This window comes from Carassius gibelio, chromosome A20, assembly GCF_023724105.1.
Source record: "Carassius gibelio isolate Cgi1373 ecotype wild population from Czech Republic chromosome A20, carGib1.2-hapl.c, whole genome shotgun sequence".
NCBI lineage: Eukaryota > Metazoa > Chordata > Actinopteri > Cypriniformes > Cyprinidae > Carassius > Carassius gibelio.
Window position 1 is genome coordinate 4,160,868 of NC_068390.1, and position 15,885 is coordinate 4,176,752.

The 15,885-nt window shown below is 36.5% G+C and overlaps 1 protein-coding gene across 3 annotated transcripts in view; it reads left to right on the top strand.

Moving 5' to 3' along the window:
* LOC127938210 (lethal(3)malignant brain tumor-like protein 3) overlaps positions 1-10,608 on the top strand; it is a 48,760-nt gene extending 38,152 nt beyond the window's left edge. For all 3 annotated transcript variants that reach the window (XM_052534670.1, XM_052534671.1, XM_052534672.1), the window contains 3 exons: positions 5,557-5,711; positions 5,830-5,892; positions 9,374-10,608. In XM_052534670.1, coding sequence (XP_052390630.1) covers positions 5,557-5,711; positions 5,830-5,892; positions 9,374-9,517 — 362 coding nt within the window. In that variant the 3' untranslated portion in view covers positions 9,518-10,608. The remainder of the gene's footprint in view (positions 1-5,556; positions 5,712-5,829; positions 5,893-9,373) is intronic.
* Positions 10,609-15,885: the final 5,277 nt, after the last annotated feature.

The following is a 15,885-nucleotide window of genomic DNA, read 5'->3' on the forward strand; positions in this document are numbered from 1 at the left end:
CTTCAACACTCGCCTCACCTCAACCGTTGCAGTGTTTCTATACATCATCTTCACCTGCTGCATAGAGCAACGCAGCTGTTTTAAGACTGTGCAGATAAAAATGGCATTGGTCAACGCGAGATCTGTGGTAAAGACTTGAAGACTTGACTTCCCAAGCCCTGGATTTTCTATATATCATGGAAATGTGGCTTCCCAATGGAGATTCAACTAATTTCTCTGAGCTTTACATTTTTTTTTATTCCCCCCACTCTGGGAGAAGGGGTGGCAGTTTGGTCTCCATTTTTAAAGACCATTTTCAATGTCAGGCCATACAAAGAACTACATATAACTGCTTTGAATTGCATGTACTGGTGTTGGACTCCAACACTCTGTTAGTTGTTGATGTATTCTACAGGCCTCCTAAGCCACACAAATACTTTTTAACAGACTTGTAAGACTTCTTAGGGGGTGTGATGAGTGGGGCGGGATTGGAGATGAGCGACACCTGCTCGACCCACCGGTCTCGAATCCCACGGAGGAGATGGAAGGATATAAAAGGGGAGCGACGACAGTGAAGGACGAGAGAGGACCAGGCCTGGATTTTAGTTGCGTTTGTTTTTTATTTGTTTTGTCTTTATTTTGTCATTATTAAATCTAATTTGATTGTCCGCCGGTTCCCGCCTCCTCTTTCCCATAATTGGGTTTTAATCGTTACAGGGGGAATTATACTCAATTTTGATAGATTTTGAATTATTAGGGATTTTTACATTCACATATGCTGCCCCCAAAACTCATTTCCAATAGACTTTTTTAGCTTAAAGGGTTAGTTCAGCCAAAAATGAAAATTATGTCATTAATAACTCACCCTCATATTGTTCCAAACCCGTGAGTCCTCCGTTTATCTTCAGAACACAGTTTAAGATATTTTAGATTTAGTCCGAGAGCTCTCAGTCCCTCCATTGAAGCTGTGTGTACGGTCTACTGTCCATGTCCAGAAAGGTAAGAAAAACATCATCAAAGTAGTCCATGTGACATCAGAGGGTCCGTTAGAATTTGTTGAAGCATCTAAAATACATTTTGGTCCAAAAATAGCAAAAACTATGACTTTATTCAGCATTGTCTTCTCTTCTGTGTCTGTTGTGAGAGAGTTCAAATCAAAGCAGTTAGTGATATCCGGTTCATGAACGAATCATTTGATGTAACCGGATCTTTTTGAACCAGTTCACCAAATTAAACTGAATCATTTGAAACATTTCGCGTCTCCAATTAATCCACAAATGACTTGAGCTGTTAACTTTTTTTTTTTTTAAGTCAATCTTGCGTTCGTTATCTGGATCGGCTTATTGTTAATCTTCAGTTCTCTCTTCACAGCAGTTCAGTCAGTGTGATGTAATGTTTGATTACATTAATTACTCCGGGATATTGGTTTGTTTTAACTCAGAGGGAGTGTCAGCCACATTAAAAAAAGTGAACAGCTTAAGTCATTTGTTGAAACATTGAAAAATAAGAATGGATTAGACCCGGTGGCTGCCTGCCTTTTGGATGTTAAAGCATGGATGTCTCGAAAAAATTTTAAGTCTGCCGGAAAGGAAAACACACTGTATAGCAAATCTAAATCTTGGTGTTCTGGCACCTTATGTAAAGCCATACGTAAAAAATCTGGGTGCAGTGTTGGACAGTTCCCTTAAGCTTGATAGACAAGTCAATCAAGTTGTGAAGTCAAGTGCTTCAAGAAGTCAAGTGCTTCGAGACTTGTATAATAGTCTTCCTACAAAAATCAGAACTGCCCCTACACTATCCATTTTAAAATCCAGGTTAAAAACCTTTTTATTTGATCTGACTTATTATTTGTGATTTGCATTTGTTCTGCCTTGCAGTTTTATTTGTGACCTTTTGTTTTATAGGGCCGTTTCATAGTCAACGCATCTGTACGCATACACGTCCCCGAGGCTACGCATCGTTACGCTTCGGCCGCCATTATGCGTCGGTGCGTAGCCAAATGTGTCGTCCAAGTTTTTGATACGCGACGCGCCGATTCACGCAATACTATGCGTTGTCGATGGGGGCGACATTGCAAGTATTGTACATTAAGTCAAGTATATTGTGTTTTCAGAAGAAGAAGGTTTGAATACAATGACGGGCGAAGAAGAAAAATTATGCGAACTTATACGTATTCATCCACATTTATACGATAGTTCATCAGCAACAGAATACACTCCTCTTCAGTTGCCATTGTGATCTGAATATCACGCGACCCGACTCTACTACCCCCTGTTGCGTGAGCGGTGTATTGCATACACGCATCACCCGTGACACTTGCGTTCACTGTGTAGACTATGAAAGGGAGTGCGTCGCTCGCGTTGCTTGCTCGTGTTTCTCGCGCTGACTATGAAACGGCCCTAATTCTGTGAAACTCTGTGGTTACTTACTTTTGTATGGCACACTGGTCAACGGTAGTTGTGTTTAGTTGTGCTTTATAAATAAATTGAAATTGAAAATTGAAAACATGCAAAACATCACGAATATCTTGCAAAAGCAAATACTTCTTTCAAAACTATTTTAACTAAAAATTTTATTTTGCATAGTAAGTTTTTGCATAGTGCAACAGCAAAGGGATTTTTTACATTTTAGAAAAGTCAAGTTGTGATACCTAAAAGGACCACATGGAAATGACAAAAAAGCCTAAACCAACCACCTTCTGACTTCATATATCTACTACAGTACACGGATCCATTCAGAACTACTCAACACAGCAAAATACACATGACAAATCAAAACATTATCTTGAATATGTGTGTAAACGGAGAATGTACGGAAATATCTGTGCCTGTGCATAAATACAATGTGCGATCAGTGTGTCAAGAGCACTCAGACATGCATTATTATAACAGTGCATACTGTACGACTCCTGTATGCCACAGCAGTTGTCTTTACCTTGATTGCAGTCTTCATCCATCAGAACTTTACTAGTGAGAGTGATTATCCAGTCGAGAAAACGTAGTTTGTGTCTCATCTGGCCATACAAAGGTGGGATGTGTCGATAATCCGTTCGGTCTGTACTTCACACAGCACGACGTGTGAGGGCCTGTGCTCTTCAGAGGCAATGACAGAATATGACAGAGCTCATGTTTAAAAGCAAAACACACTGGAATTGATAATTCACTGAAAACGCCTTTTATATTAGCACTGATTGTTTGAATGCATCTGCTTACTGTATCATTGGACCAAAAACTTGCCTGGAGTTTAGCAGCTTAAAATGATTTGATCGCTAGCAGAGAAGCAAAATTGGGTAGAAGAATAGAAATCATGCTTCAGTAATTTTGCTTTAATTGGGTAAATTATTTGAATGCATTAAGGATTTTAAAATTAATCACATGCATTAACGTGTTAACGTTCACAGCCCTAACGTGTATGTATGTATGTATGTATGTATGTGTATATATATTAGAGGTGGGCATAGATTTATTTTTTTAATCTAGATTAATCTCACTGTGATCTTGAAATGAATCTAGATTAATCTAGATTAAAATGGCTCATTCGAATTCTGCCGAAGGCATTCAGAATATGTGTGTTACCCAAATAAAATTGACAAACAGTAAGTCTTTGAGAAGGGGTTTATCAAGCTAGGTGGTGCATTAGAAAAGGGGCTCATCTCCTGTTTCCAAAATGTATCACAAAGTGCTTGGAAAAGCTGTAAACTAATTCCACATTGCACAAGGTGCAAACAACATTATGCCTATTTCACACCAATGTTTAAGTTTTTTTCAAGTTTGTTGGTGTCAAGGTACAGAAACCAAATAATTAAATGTAAAATAGCACTGGATAGTATTCAATGTAAGAATTAAATATATAATCAAACCTACATTTATAACCTACAAATTATACCTGGTGTCTGAATAATTTTTGGTTTGACTGTTAAAACTACAAAGTAATTCAGTCAAGAGCAGTGAGTGATTTTCTCTCATTTTCTTGGATTAACATTACAGCAGCCAGTAGCTAAATTAGACGCGGTCACTTTAAGAGAAGATGAACGCATCCAATATAATACACATCACATTTTTTCCTCAACTGTTTACTGTCACTTAAGAAATAACTGACAGTTTTTTCGAGCATAATTTCCAAGGTGGATATTTTGACATATTTTGTATGTATTTGTCGGCACAAGAGCAAAAATAAGCAGATTCGATGTTCAAGTGATTTGAGACGTCTTTCTCTTCGCAGAAGAGAGCTCGGTTCAGTGTCGCGGCCTGTGACACGCTGCTCTCTCTCTCTCTCTCTCTCTCTCTCTCTCTCTCTCTCTCGTGTGATTAACGGCGATATTTTTTATATCGCCCGATAAGAGTCTCGCGTTAACGCAGCACGTTAACGGCGATAACGGCCCACTACTAATATATATATATATATATATATATATATATATATATATATATATATATACATATATACATACACACACACACACACACACTGTAAACAGAAATGCAAGGAGGTAAAAAAAGTGTTTTAATGGCATTTACATGCCTGTTTCCCAAATTAAACAAAAGAGCTGTTGGTTGTGAGTGATTTGTGTAATGTAGAGAACTGCTTAGTTTTGCAAAAAGTTAGTTTTACAATAGCAAACTGAGTTCAAAGCACAGAATTATACATGTATTTTTGCAGACTCGGTCTAAAGATAAGGTATATGAGTGAATGGTTTTACTGTGTGGGCCTCAAGAACCATTTTTTGTGTCTAAGCAATTTAAAAACAATTGTTTTTATTTTTAACTCTGGAGTCTCATTTCTGTCTAATCTGGAGATTAGTAATAATGATAGCATTTTTTTTCCTACAATAGCAGAATGGTGCAAAAACGGTGCAGTATGGTAAAGAATTAAGTTCATTTGTTGACAAAGGGAAAACAACCTTTATTAATGTTATTTGGAAATTTTACCTCTGAATTGCCTTTTTTTCTTTTATCCATCTTGTAAGCCAAAGTGCAAATATTCACGTAGTGTCTGAAATCAAGCCTAGTATTCATTGTTGTTTTTTCATTTCTGTGGGCTCCAGATGTAATGTGCATGCCAGTTTTCGGTGTTACTTTATACTGCATATTTATATTTGTTTTAGCCTATACCCTACACAGGCTGTGTGACACAGCTGTCTAATACTGAACTATTTACTCAAATCAGTTGATGACTGTATATCCCTGTGTTATCTATATTCCAACCAGAGTTTTAATATCTTACCAGTATCTCAGTGGTTCCTCCTCATAAAGACATATTTTTGTCTTAATATAAATTGTACATTTACCTGTTCCTATTCTTTGTTTCTTATTCTAAAATGTACTTTTAGCATATACAACAGTTGTTTTTAGTTGTAGTGTTGTAATTCTTTTAGACACCATAATGGTTCATTTCTGGCTTATAGATATTAGCCATAAATATTGTCGTATTCCTAATTTTTGTAATCATTTAATTTCACTATATGTTCCAAAGCATTGTCTGCAGTAACCCGTGTCCTCCTCTAGGGTGATGCCTTGAGTAGGGCGTAATGATGCTCATTTTACTATGGAATTGACCCCTTCTCTCTGTTTCTCTCAGAGCTGACTCTAGAGCAGGCTTTGCACCAGTCTGTGTTCATGCCGTGTTCCAGCCCATCTCCCAGCATGCCTCACTGCTGGGATCAGCACAGCAAGCTGCTTCCAACAGTGGCAGGCATCACGGCCAGTAAAGTGGCAGTGTGGAGCGTGGATGAGGTACACAGTGAATCTGCATATTAAATTCAAGACCGTTTTTATTAGATCAGTTGATCAGTTTTGGATTCAGTTAAGTTCAGCTGTTGTCCCTCCTCTAATCCTCATTGTTATTCTGTAGGTGATTGAGTTTATCCAAGGACTTCCAGGCTGCAAGGAGCAAGTGCGCACCTTCAGAGAGGAGGTAAAGTATTCCTTTTAATCATGAGTGAAATCAGAACGACTGAATCCTCTGGGAAATATTTAACTAGTCCTCTATCATGAGGTTTGGCAGCCGAGTAACTGAAGCATTTTAGGAACAGAATATAAATCATAAGGAAGAGAGCATGGGGCATGTTGGGATATGTGAGGAGAACTCAATGAAACCATTTATAGGCATGTCAAGTCATCCCACGATACAGCATTATGCATGTTTACTACTAACAAGAAAGTAAAAGAGGCCGGAGGGATGCTGCTTTAAATAATTCTGCTCTCGGAGCTGCTGTCTGTCTGCTCTTCTGCTCTTATCTTCCATCTCTCTCTCCTCATGTTTACTTTGTCTTGTCCTGTGTTTTCTAATTTTATGTGCAAATGGGAACTGGGTTAATGAGTCCTGTCATACAGTGGGGTGTAAAAGTTAGCATGTTTTACTCAAACTTCACCATGCCGTTAGAGCTGCTACACTGTTGTCACTTGCAAAATCAAAATGTCGGCACCATGGGTATAAACTTACAGATTAGGGGGTGGTAATATTATAATGAGATCCCTTTGCAGCATCACTGGGGAGCACACTCTTTCTCAAACGCTTGCAGAAAAAAGGCTTACCTAAGCAAAGTGACTGGGTTAATCTTTTTCACATTTCCTTGGTTGGTAGATGCACCAGGGACCTGATTATAACACCTAAAACCTGGAAAAGTCAGATTTCCATGATGTCACCTTTAAATTATACAAGATACTAATATCAAATGTAAGGCCATAAAAAGTCTTAAATGGTACAAGAAAGTCTTAATTATGCTTAATTAAGAGGTTTTATATTGGGGGATAGATTAAGCTTCAAACGGCAATGATTTCATCAAATAAACATGAGCAGTGCAGGTTTCAAAGCTTTGTGTACAGTACTGTGACCAGGAAAACTGCCGCTCCAAAAGCTCCTCCTGCTGGCAGAGAATGAATGTGCATTTTCAATCAGCCCTTCTGTTTTTGTTCTGACCAAAGTGAAAATGTACCCATATTTTTACGCACCAAACACTCAGAATGGTACATTTTAACAAGTGCATAGACAAAAGGCTAATGCTAATACACTTTAAAACTCTAAACTATTAACACATTAAGAAATGGGTAGTTCATCATTTTACAAGACTTTTTTCTTGTGTGAAAACCTGTAACTGAACTGTAAACCATGCTTTTTAGACATTACCCTACCCCACTTATATGTTATTTATTTTATTTGTTTAGGTCTTAAATTTGAGTTTTGAGAATTTTGAGTTGATTACCTGCAGCCAATCCATTTCTCACACACACACACACACACACACACACACACACACACAGCTGATTGTGATAATGTTTTCAATGCATACAACCTTTTAAAAAATATATATATATATAAAATTAACATAACAGTTTGAGTTTAAAATTGAATTAAAAAAAAACAAATCTTAGTATTTGTTATGTGCCCTTTTTTAATCAGCAAAAAAGCAGCAGCTCTCAAAACTGCATAGACATTTGATTTGCAGAATCGTTCGTTTTCTCTTAATTTTATGGTATAACCATTATTTGTTTTCAGACTGTAAAGTTTCTAAAATGTTGTTTATCTCCAGGCCTCAAACTTGCGTCTTACACTTTTGAACCCCATGAACATTTATCTGAAAAGATCTTATAAGATGACAGCAGCTTTGGATTTACTGAGATTGCACTTGTCTCACATAATCACCCATTCCATTCAGTCACTGTGCTGTGATCTCGTTAGATTTATTGCAGTGGTCTATCTAGTAATATGTTTGTTCCTCTCAACTGAACCTTTAAGTTGAAACAACTGCTTAAATCTTCATTTGAAACACTGCGTCTGTGTTGAAAGTGACCAACATAGCATTGTGATGCAGCAGCTGGATGTTGTCTACACTGGATGTGTCAAAGTCAGAATATGTACTTAAAACTATCCTGCCTTATAACACGGTGATGTGGAATACTTGATTCTAATTGGTCAGTCGCGACATTCCAAGGTCTGTTATCCCTCGATAACAACCAGTAAAAGCCGATAACACAGGCTCACCTGGGTAACTGATGCTATACTCTTGATAGGAACAGGGTTTTTTTGGTAGAAGCTTTATGTTTGGTTTGCTAACTAAATATTAAAACTTCATTCTGGTATCTGACTCGCTCTCTCGTTTCATACAAACATAGCTGCTGCCATTTTGCAATGATTGTTTTGTACACTGTAATGTATAACTTAAAATAACTTGTCTAATTATTTACTAATGTAGCAAGTAGATGTTTAATAAGCGGGATAAAGTACAGTACATCCAGCTGGTTGTTATCGCAGAATAACCCCCTTCAGTGTGATTCAAGTGCTGATCACCCTGTCGGGGGATACCCCTCATATATTATTATATTATCCCTTGCTGAAGTCATAGTTAATTTTTAGTTGAAATCCAAGGGTGTAAAAATGGTGCAACAAGACACTTCCGGAGGAAACAGATCTGCTTATTATAATGAGAGGATGTGGATTTTCATTGTAAGGAACAGATGCAATGTGTCACTAATTATAGGCTAATACAAGGGTTCCACTGTTTGCATAGTTTCAACGTCATTGGCACCTGGAGTACATTACCACATCATCTCACACACTTCACTTTCACACAGTACAGTACATCCCATGCAGTGCAGATATGTGTGAGCTGCTAGAGATTCTGCCGTGCCGTTGATACTGCGGTACATGTATCTGCATGGAGTGCTGCTGCTGCTGTGTGTCAAACCCCATAAGACTAATTCACCATGGGTTACCTTCAGATCTTCCTATGGGTTTGTATAATGGGTTTTACAATTTTTAAATAAAACAAGGTCTGTGGTAAATATAAATAATATGATAACTTTGAGTTTCACCATACAACATCAATTATACACACCCATACTGAAACACAAATTTTGATTTGGAAGTTATACAATTATTTTTAAAAACATGTTTATAATAAGTAACTGGGACTACATGTGAACGTTTTGGGGCAGGAGCAGTCGCGTTTCCACTGTCACTTCCGGGGCTTGATCGTGCCTCGCCGGGGCTTCCTCGGGAATAAGTTGATATCAAAACTCACTCTTAGTCAGCAGCAAGTGTTTGAAATTACTTGATCAAATGTGGATTATGATCACCCATACAAGGCAGAAATATTTAAAAGCGATGTAAAAGACTATGCACGATAAACATTAACATTACCATAGTAAACATGGTAATTTCTTTAGTAAGAGAACTACATAGTGATCACTAAATTTTATACAATACCAAATGTCTGTTTGTGAACAGAAACAGTTTTTTCTATTGCATGAATTTCAGGAAGCATTTGTTTAGGACATTTTGTTGTAGAGCAAAACACCTTGAAATTACACCGAATCAAAGAATTCCACAAGCAATGCATCTTCTGCACTGACAGCTGTGTATGATTATCAGCTAATTTATTGTTGTTTGGTTTCAGCAAATTGATGGCGAGGCCTTCCTGTTATTGACTCAGGTGGACCTGGTGAAGATCCTCAGCATTAAACTAGGGCCGGCTCTAAAAATATATAACTCTATTCTAATGTTTAAAACAACAGAGAACTCTGCCTGCAACGAACTCTGACCAGACGGCCAAGAGAGTTCAGAACTGCTTCAGTCAAAGGGCTCGTCATGGAGATTCATACAGTACACACCACACTATCATACATCATCAACACAATCTAGTTTATTTCCCAAATCTAATGATCTTTCATTGTAATGTTGTCTGTTAGAATGTATATTTACTGAGGGGTTAGCGGAGAACTAGCACTTTTCTAAATTCAGGTGATAATTGAATTCAGCTACATGCACTGAAGAGCCGCACAATGTCTACTTATGACTCATTGTTTCTTTTAAAACTCATATTGATATTACTCCTTTACTTCATAGCTGTAGATAATTTTAGTGTTTGGAAAGAGTTCCGGATGGAGGACTTGTAGAAGGGGGTTGAATATCAGAGCATTAGATGAACACATGGATCCTCTTTGATATTCTTGTTTCCAGTGTGCTGTGATGTCATATTAATGCATCATGCCACATTTCTTCATTACGGTTAGGGTCATTGAATGTCCTTATTTTCTTTCTTTCTTTGTTTTGATATAATGGATGTAGGAATGGAGAATTGAGGGTAAAGCTACACTCAAGGCACAATAATAATAGTGAGAGCCATATTTGGTTATTTTGTAATAGAATGTAATAATACTCAGAATGCCTTCATGTGCACAGTGTACGAAGAAAAAAAAGTGCAATACGTATTGAAACATATTAATTTTATTTCGATTGCTGATGTATTGCAGCATTAAAATACATGAAATTTCACATCTATTTATTGAAGTTTAATACTTTGATTATATAAATAAAAATGTGCTTATATGTCATTGTGGATATGTATGTTAACAAACCAAAACAATTTGTGTTGCTGTTTTTACTCGCTTTTTAAAATGAGTAAACATGGTGCTCAGCTGTATGATTTCCCATTTTCAGAACTCATTTATCATGTAAATTTTCTTTTCATGCCATGAAAGTGTATAATGAACAGGTAGATTGGGGCTTTCAAATTTAAATATAAAATGTGTAAATAAGCAGTGGTTTAGTGTCAAAGTGCAGCACTGTTGAATGGACTACTGAAAGTCAATGTTATTCATTTGAAAATAAACTTGGGTCTTTTCAACACAATGGTCTTTTTAATGATTGCATGATTAGTATTGTAATGTGCCATTTATTTTACTGGTGGTTTATTTATTTGATAACATTTGCATATGATACTGCATTATACCTTTTTTAAATTATTTCTTAAAATGACACCTGTTACAAATTAGTAGATAATGATTTAAACATTGGCTGTGTTCAGAATAGCATTCTTCTCATATTTACAGTGCAGTTTGTACTTATACTGTTTGTACTGTACTACATTTGCAGTGTGCACCATTTAACACGGTATCCCACAATGCAATGCACCTGATTTAGTATTTCCAGTGTGATAAACAAACATGAAGGTCATATCAGCAGTAGTGTTCTCCTGAACCCATGATTTAATTGGACTGCATAGACTATACAAAACTGGCTAAAAACAGGTACTGGTAGAATAGATATCATAGGTAAAATATTGAGAAGAAATACCAATACTGCCACAAATGTTTACTATATATATGAGAACATGTGACCCACTGATCTGATTATAGACCAGATTGGATTGTTTGGTTTTGTCAACACTAAACCTACCCTAAAATAGCTTTATACTAAAGAAAGGAAGATCTAATTTTTTGATGCAAAGTTGCATAATGGCATTGTGTAACATTGCAAGAACCTACTGCTTGCACCATACTCTTATTATACTTATGTAGCCTACACAATATCATTATTTTACACTGTATTTTACACCTTTTATTGTTAATATTTGGCATGTTTGAGTGCTGCTGCGTGTTCCTGTGTGTAATAAGCAAAGTAATGCATTGTGGACCCAGCCAGAGGCGCATTTTTTACAAACGCACTCTTTAAATAACAAAACAAATATTGCACCATTGACGTTAGACTTTAGACCAGGTTTGAGTAGGTCTATGGCGCAGTTTATTTTCTGTTCCTCAAAACAGTAATGTGCCTGAACACACCTCTTTTTTTATACAAGCACGGCCATGGGCGCACAAATGCATTTGCTATTTAAACAACGTGGTTTATGACGGGAAAATGAGAACTACATATTGGGTTGAAACTAGCAAAAACAGTTGTGCTGCGCCTTGTGCTGCATTGTGCCGGGTGTATGATTGGGCCCTAAGTATGGATGCCGGCTCAGACGAAGACTTTGTTGCCATGGCTTTTTTGCTTCGTTCAATAAAGTCTAATTGAAGTCATTTACTACATTGAGAAAACCATTGTTTGCTCCACGGGGGAATTTTCCACTGGGTACAGTACCTGGTACCTGGTTCTTTTTTTTGTACCACCTCGGTTGAGGTTCCAACTTGGAACTTCCACCTGGAACTTCCAAGTGAACTGTACCATTACCAAAACCTGACGCGTAAACTCTGCTCAAAAAGGATTGGCCAAAGAGAATCATCACTACCTGCGTCACTGAACACAAAACACAACAGAACCGCTAGATTTAAATCAGCACAGCCAGCGAAGGATCAAACCGAGTTTTGAACAAATGCACTTTTTTTTAACTAACACAAAGTGGTTGTTTCGTTGTCTGTTGAGGAAGTACAGATGTTCCTCTCATGGATAGCAGAGGAGCGGATCCAGTGAGAGCTTGATGGAGTGACATGGAATGAAAACGTTTTTCAGGAGTTGCGGCAGTAGAGGCGGCACAATTATAATGAATGTGAATAATCCTACCCACTCTTAAGTGATTCTAAACTGCAGTGGAAACGCAAACTAAGCTGTGCCGTGCTGAACTGTACCGAGCCGAGTCGAAAGTCATTTTATTAAAGTAATGCTTTTGTGCTTGATTTGTTTTTCTAAAAGCTTGACATTTATTTTAATTCCTCATTACTTTTGACATTGTAAAGGAATTGGCACTTATAATTCCATAAGTGAGCCAGAGTTGCCATGCCATAATTTTCCTGCTACTCCAGTAATAAGTCACGTGGCATTTAGAGCTCAGGAACCCATGAAGAAAAGATGAAAGATTCCAAATATCAATCTTCCATTGGGTTCCTTTCCATTCCTGTGCTACTGCAGCAATTGCCTTTGAGATGGATGTGAATCTTAACAGACCGCTTTCTCTCAGTGGCATAACCAGGGGCTTTTTGTTAAGCCAAAAATCTAAGCATCAATTCAGATTGTAATAGACAGCTCAAAACAACATAATGTCCTTTAGTTTGAATATATTTGCTCCATTTAGGGGTTTATTGACAATCAGCATTGTACTATTAAGTGACATAAGAATTTAAGCTATGTGGCCCATTTATGAGCTGGACACTGCACAATCCCAAACACAACATTATTTAAAAATACTGATTTCATTTAAACTAGCTAGGGCTAATTCATCATTCTTATGATTACAATCATGACAGAAAGCAAGTAGACAGCACATAGTAGCTGCAGAAAAGACTGTACGAGTTCAAATCATGTTTCCTCTGTCTGAACTTGTTTCCCTTCTTCAGCGTCACGGCAACATGCATCAGCGTCACCATGGAAACCTCACATTCTAAATCTTAGTGTTCTGAAACTGCTGGTGACATTCTGTGTGCTCAAGCATATTCAGATATTAACTGCAGGTCTTTTTTATTGCTGTATAATTTGTTATTTTCTACATAGTAAACTTTAGACAAGTTTTTTTGTCATTTTGGCAACTGTATTTTGTCATTTAAATATTTAAATATACCATTTTGTCAACACTATTAGTTTTTTTTTTTTCAACTGCTTACATTTTCAAAACTTGCCTCTTTTTAAAAAAAAAAAAAAAACGAATCCAAGAATTACACGCACAAAATGCCTCACATCTCTCGCAAAATAAAGTACTGTTTTCAAAATATCACAAACACATCTCAAAAGCAAACATTTGTCTTGCGTTGCAAACACCTTTGCCATAATATTTCATTTACACACAGTTATTCAAAACCTAGTTCTTCTAGGTTTCTTCTAAGTTCTTCTTTCATGTGCTCCTATGTACATTTCTTTTCAAGATTGAAAGTAATTGGCAGTGAGATGTTGAAAATTCATGGTAAACACAAAAGCATGTTTGAAACCAAACTTTTTACTGTAACCATTTTTGGTTGGGAATACAGTTACACAGTACAAAAGAAAAGAAATAGATCAACCATGTGTATTTATAGGCCCATTCTAATGCCATGATTGCTTGGTTTTTCAGTAAATCGATGAGTGTTTGAACATGTGAGGAGTTTGTGTTAGGCACTGATGAATTTGTGTGACATTTTGACTGGTTGTATTTGAAAAAGGAAATCTCAAAACTTCCTAATAGATTTTTGTGTGTTATAGAGAATTGTGTGTTGTTGTATTTTATGAAATTTAAAACTGAGTCAAAGGCTGCAAATTAGTGTATGGGTTTGCAGATTTGTTGTGTGTTTCTTGTGTTACAAGTAAAGATTTTGTAAGTATTTGAAAAAAACTGTAAGTGCAAAGTAAAGGTTAAACCTAACTGTAACCCGTGACACAAAGCAAAGGGAACAATGGAAGGCTACACAATGACTTAACAAGTTTCAGCAAATGTTGCCAATAATAAGAGGCTAATACCAGGGTAGTGTCGTGGACTAGACGTCAGAAGGTATTACGCCTGTTGTCTAAAGAGTCTGGAAATTTATTTAAAATAATGGTGCACCATGTTTGCAACCTTACATTGTCAGAGATCATTTCTTCTTTTAAAAACCACTTTATGATCTCAGTACCTTGTAAACAGGACTTCCAGGTGGAGGTTTCCAGGTGGACTGATTAAAAACATGTGGGTGCCAGTTATTTAAAACAATCCAATCAGATTAAGCAGGGCCACTGTCCAGCAGTGTTTAGGATTACTTTTTGAAATTATAGACAGAAGATATAAATTAAATAAATTAAATAGTAAATGTAATGCCTTATAGGACAAAATAATAATAACAATAATGATAATAGTAATTTATCATTAATTTTAAACAACTGAAAAATATGACACATTTTTATCATAAAACATATGTTAGAAACAGATTTTTACAATATTGTACAGAAAGATTTTTACATATTATTGTCTTTCAAAATATGAATGTTGTTCTAAATTAGGAGTTAGATGCTGGTTTGGGGTGAGCTAAGCACTGTGTTCCTATTAAAGAAGCCAGGGTCATGTAGACATGATATGTAGCTTTAATGAGTGCTCTGATGGACAGTTTTTTTGTCCGTCACTTATACAGTTGTAACTCCCACATCACTTCCTCATTCATCTTCTGCCTATCAGCAATTCCCATCACTTAGGGATTTAACGATGTACTCAACTCACGATTTTTCAATTCACAATTATTATTTTTTTACAAAATGAATTTTAAGATAAATTAAAAATTAAACGTGTCCTTTTATTATTGCTTGAACAAAATACTGCACGTTTCTTTGTGAAAATGAAATATAACACTATAACACTTATAGTATAGCACAACAAAATAAGGCTCAGTCTGTGTTCTTTGCATTTAACGGTAGAGGCAACCACTTCTTTTTAATCATGATCCAAACAAAGATGCTGCATACAAGCAACATGAGCCATTTTTAATCTAAATTAGATTGTGAAATTATACAACTTCAATTATACAACTGGTTTGACTTCAGTTTTGTAAAACTAAACATAAAATATATCTGCACGAGATGCATATTCACTCTCTTCCAGCAGGTGGCGCTTAAAGCGTTTCCTTGGTTACTGCTGTAAACAAAGCAGCGCTACACTTATGAACTTTAATATGCATTATACAGATGAAAGGAAAAAAACTCCTACCCCTAATTGGATTACAACCAATTTGAATTGTCACAGTTTGAATCCATTTTCAACCAGCTCACAGCTAATCGTTACATCCCTACCATCACTTAGTTTTCTACCTTGTGGCGAAGTCCCTGTGAAATCTAGCACTTGTTATGGATAAGGAAGATATATTGCACCCCTATACAGTGGGAAAAGAGAAGAATCAGCCCCTATATTCCTATTTTAAAATTCCTATTTTAGTCGTATTATTGAAGTGCAGAATAGACATGTACACAACTTTTCACAACTTTTAGGACTTTTCACCTCATTTGACAACAAACAAACGAATGACGGCAAACAAAAGAATGGCTTCAACAATGCATTGTCTGTTTGCATGTATACCATGCACTGGAACCTTTCAGTAAATTAAAACAGAAACACCCGAAGCTGTATATAGCATCATAATGAAGATTAACTATATGTTTATATGTGAAATTCTGGAGGGGACGTCAGATAGTGTCATGTAGTGACGTAATGACATGTGCCATTAATCGATCTACAAACTATAACATGTAAAACGGAACCAT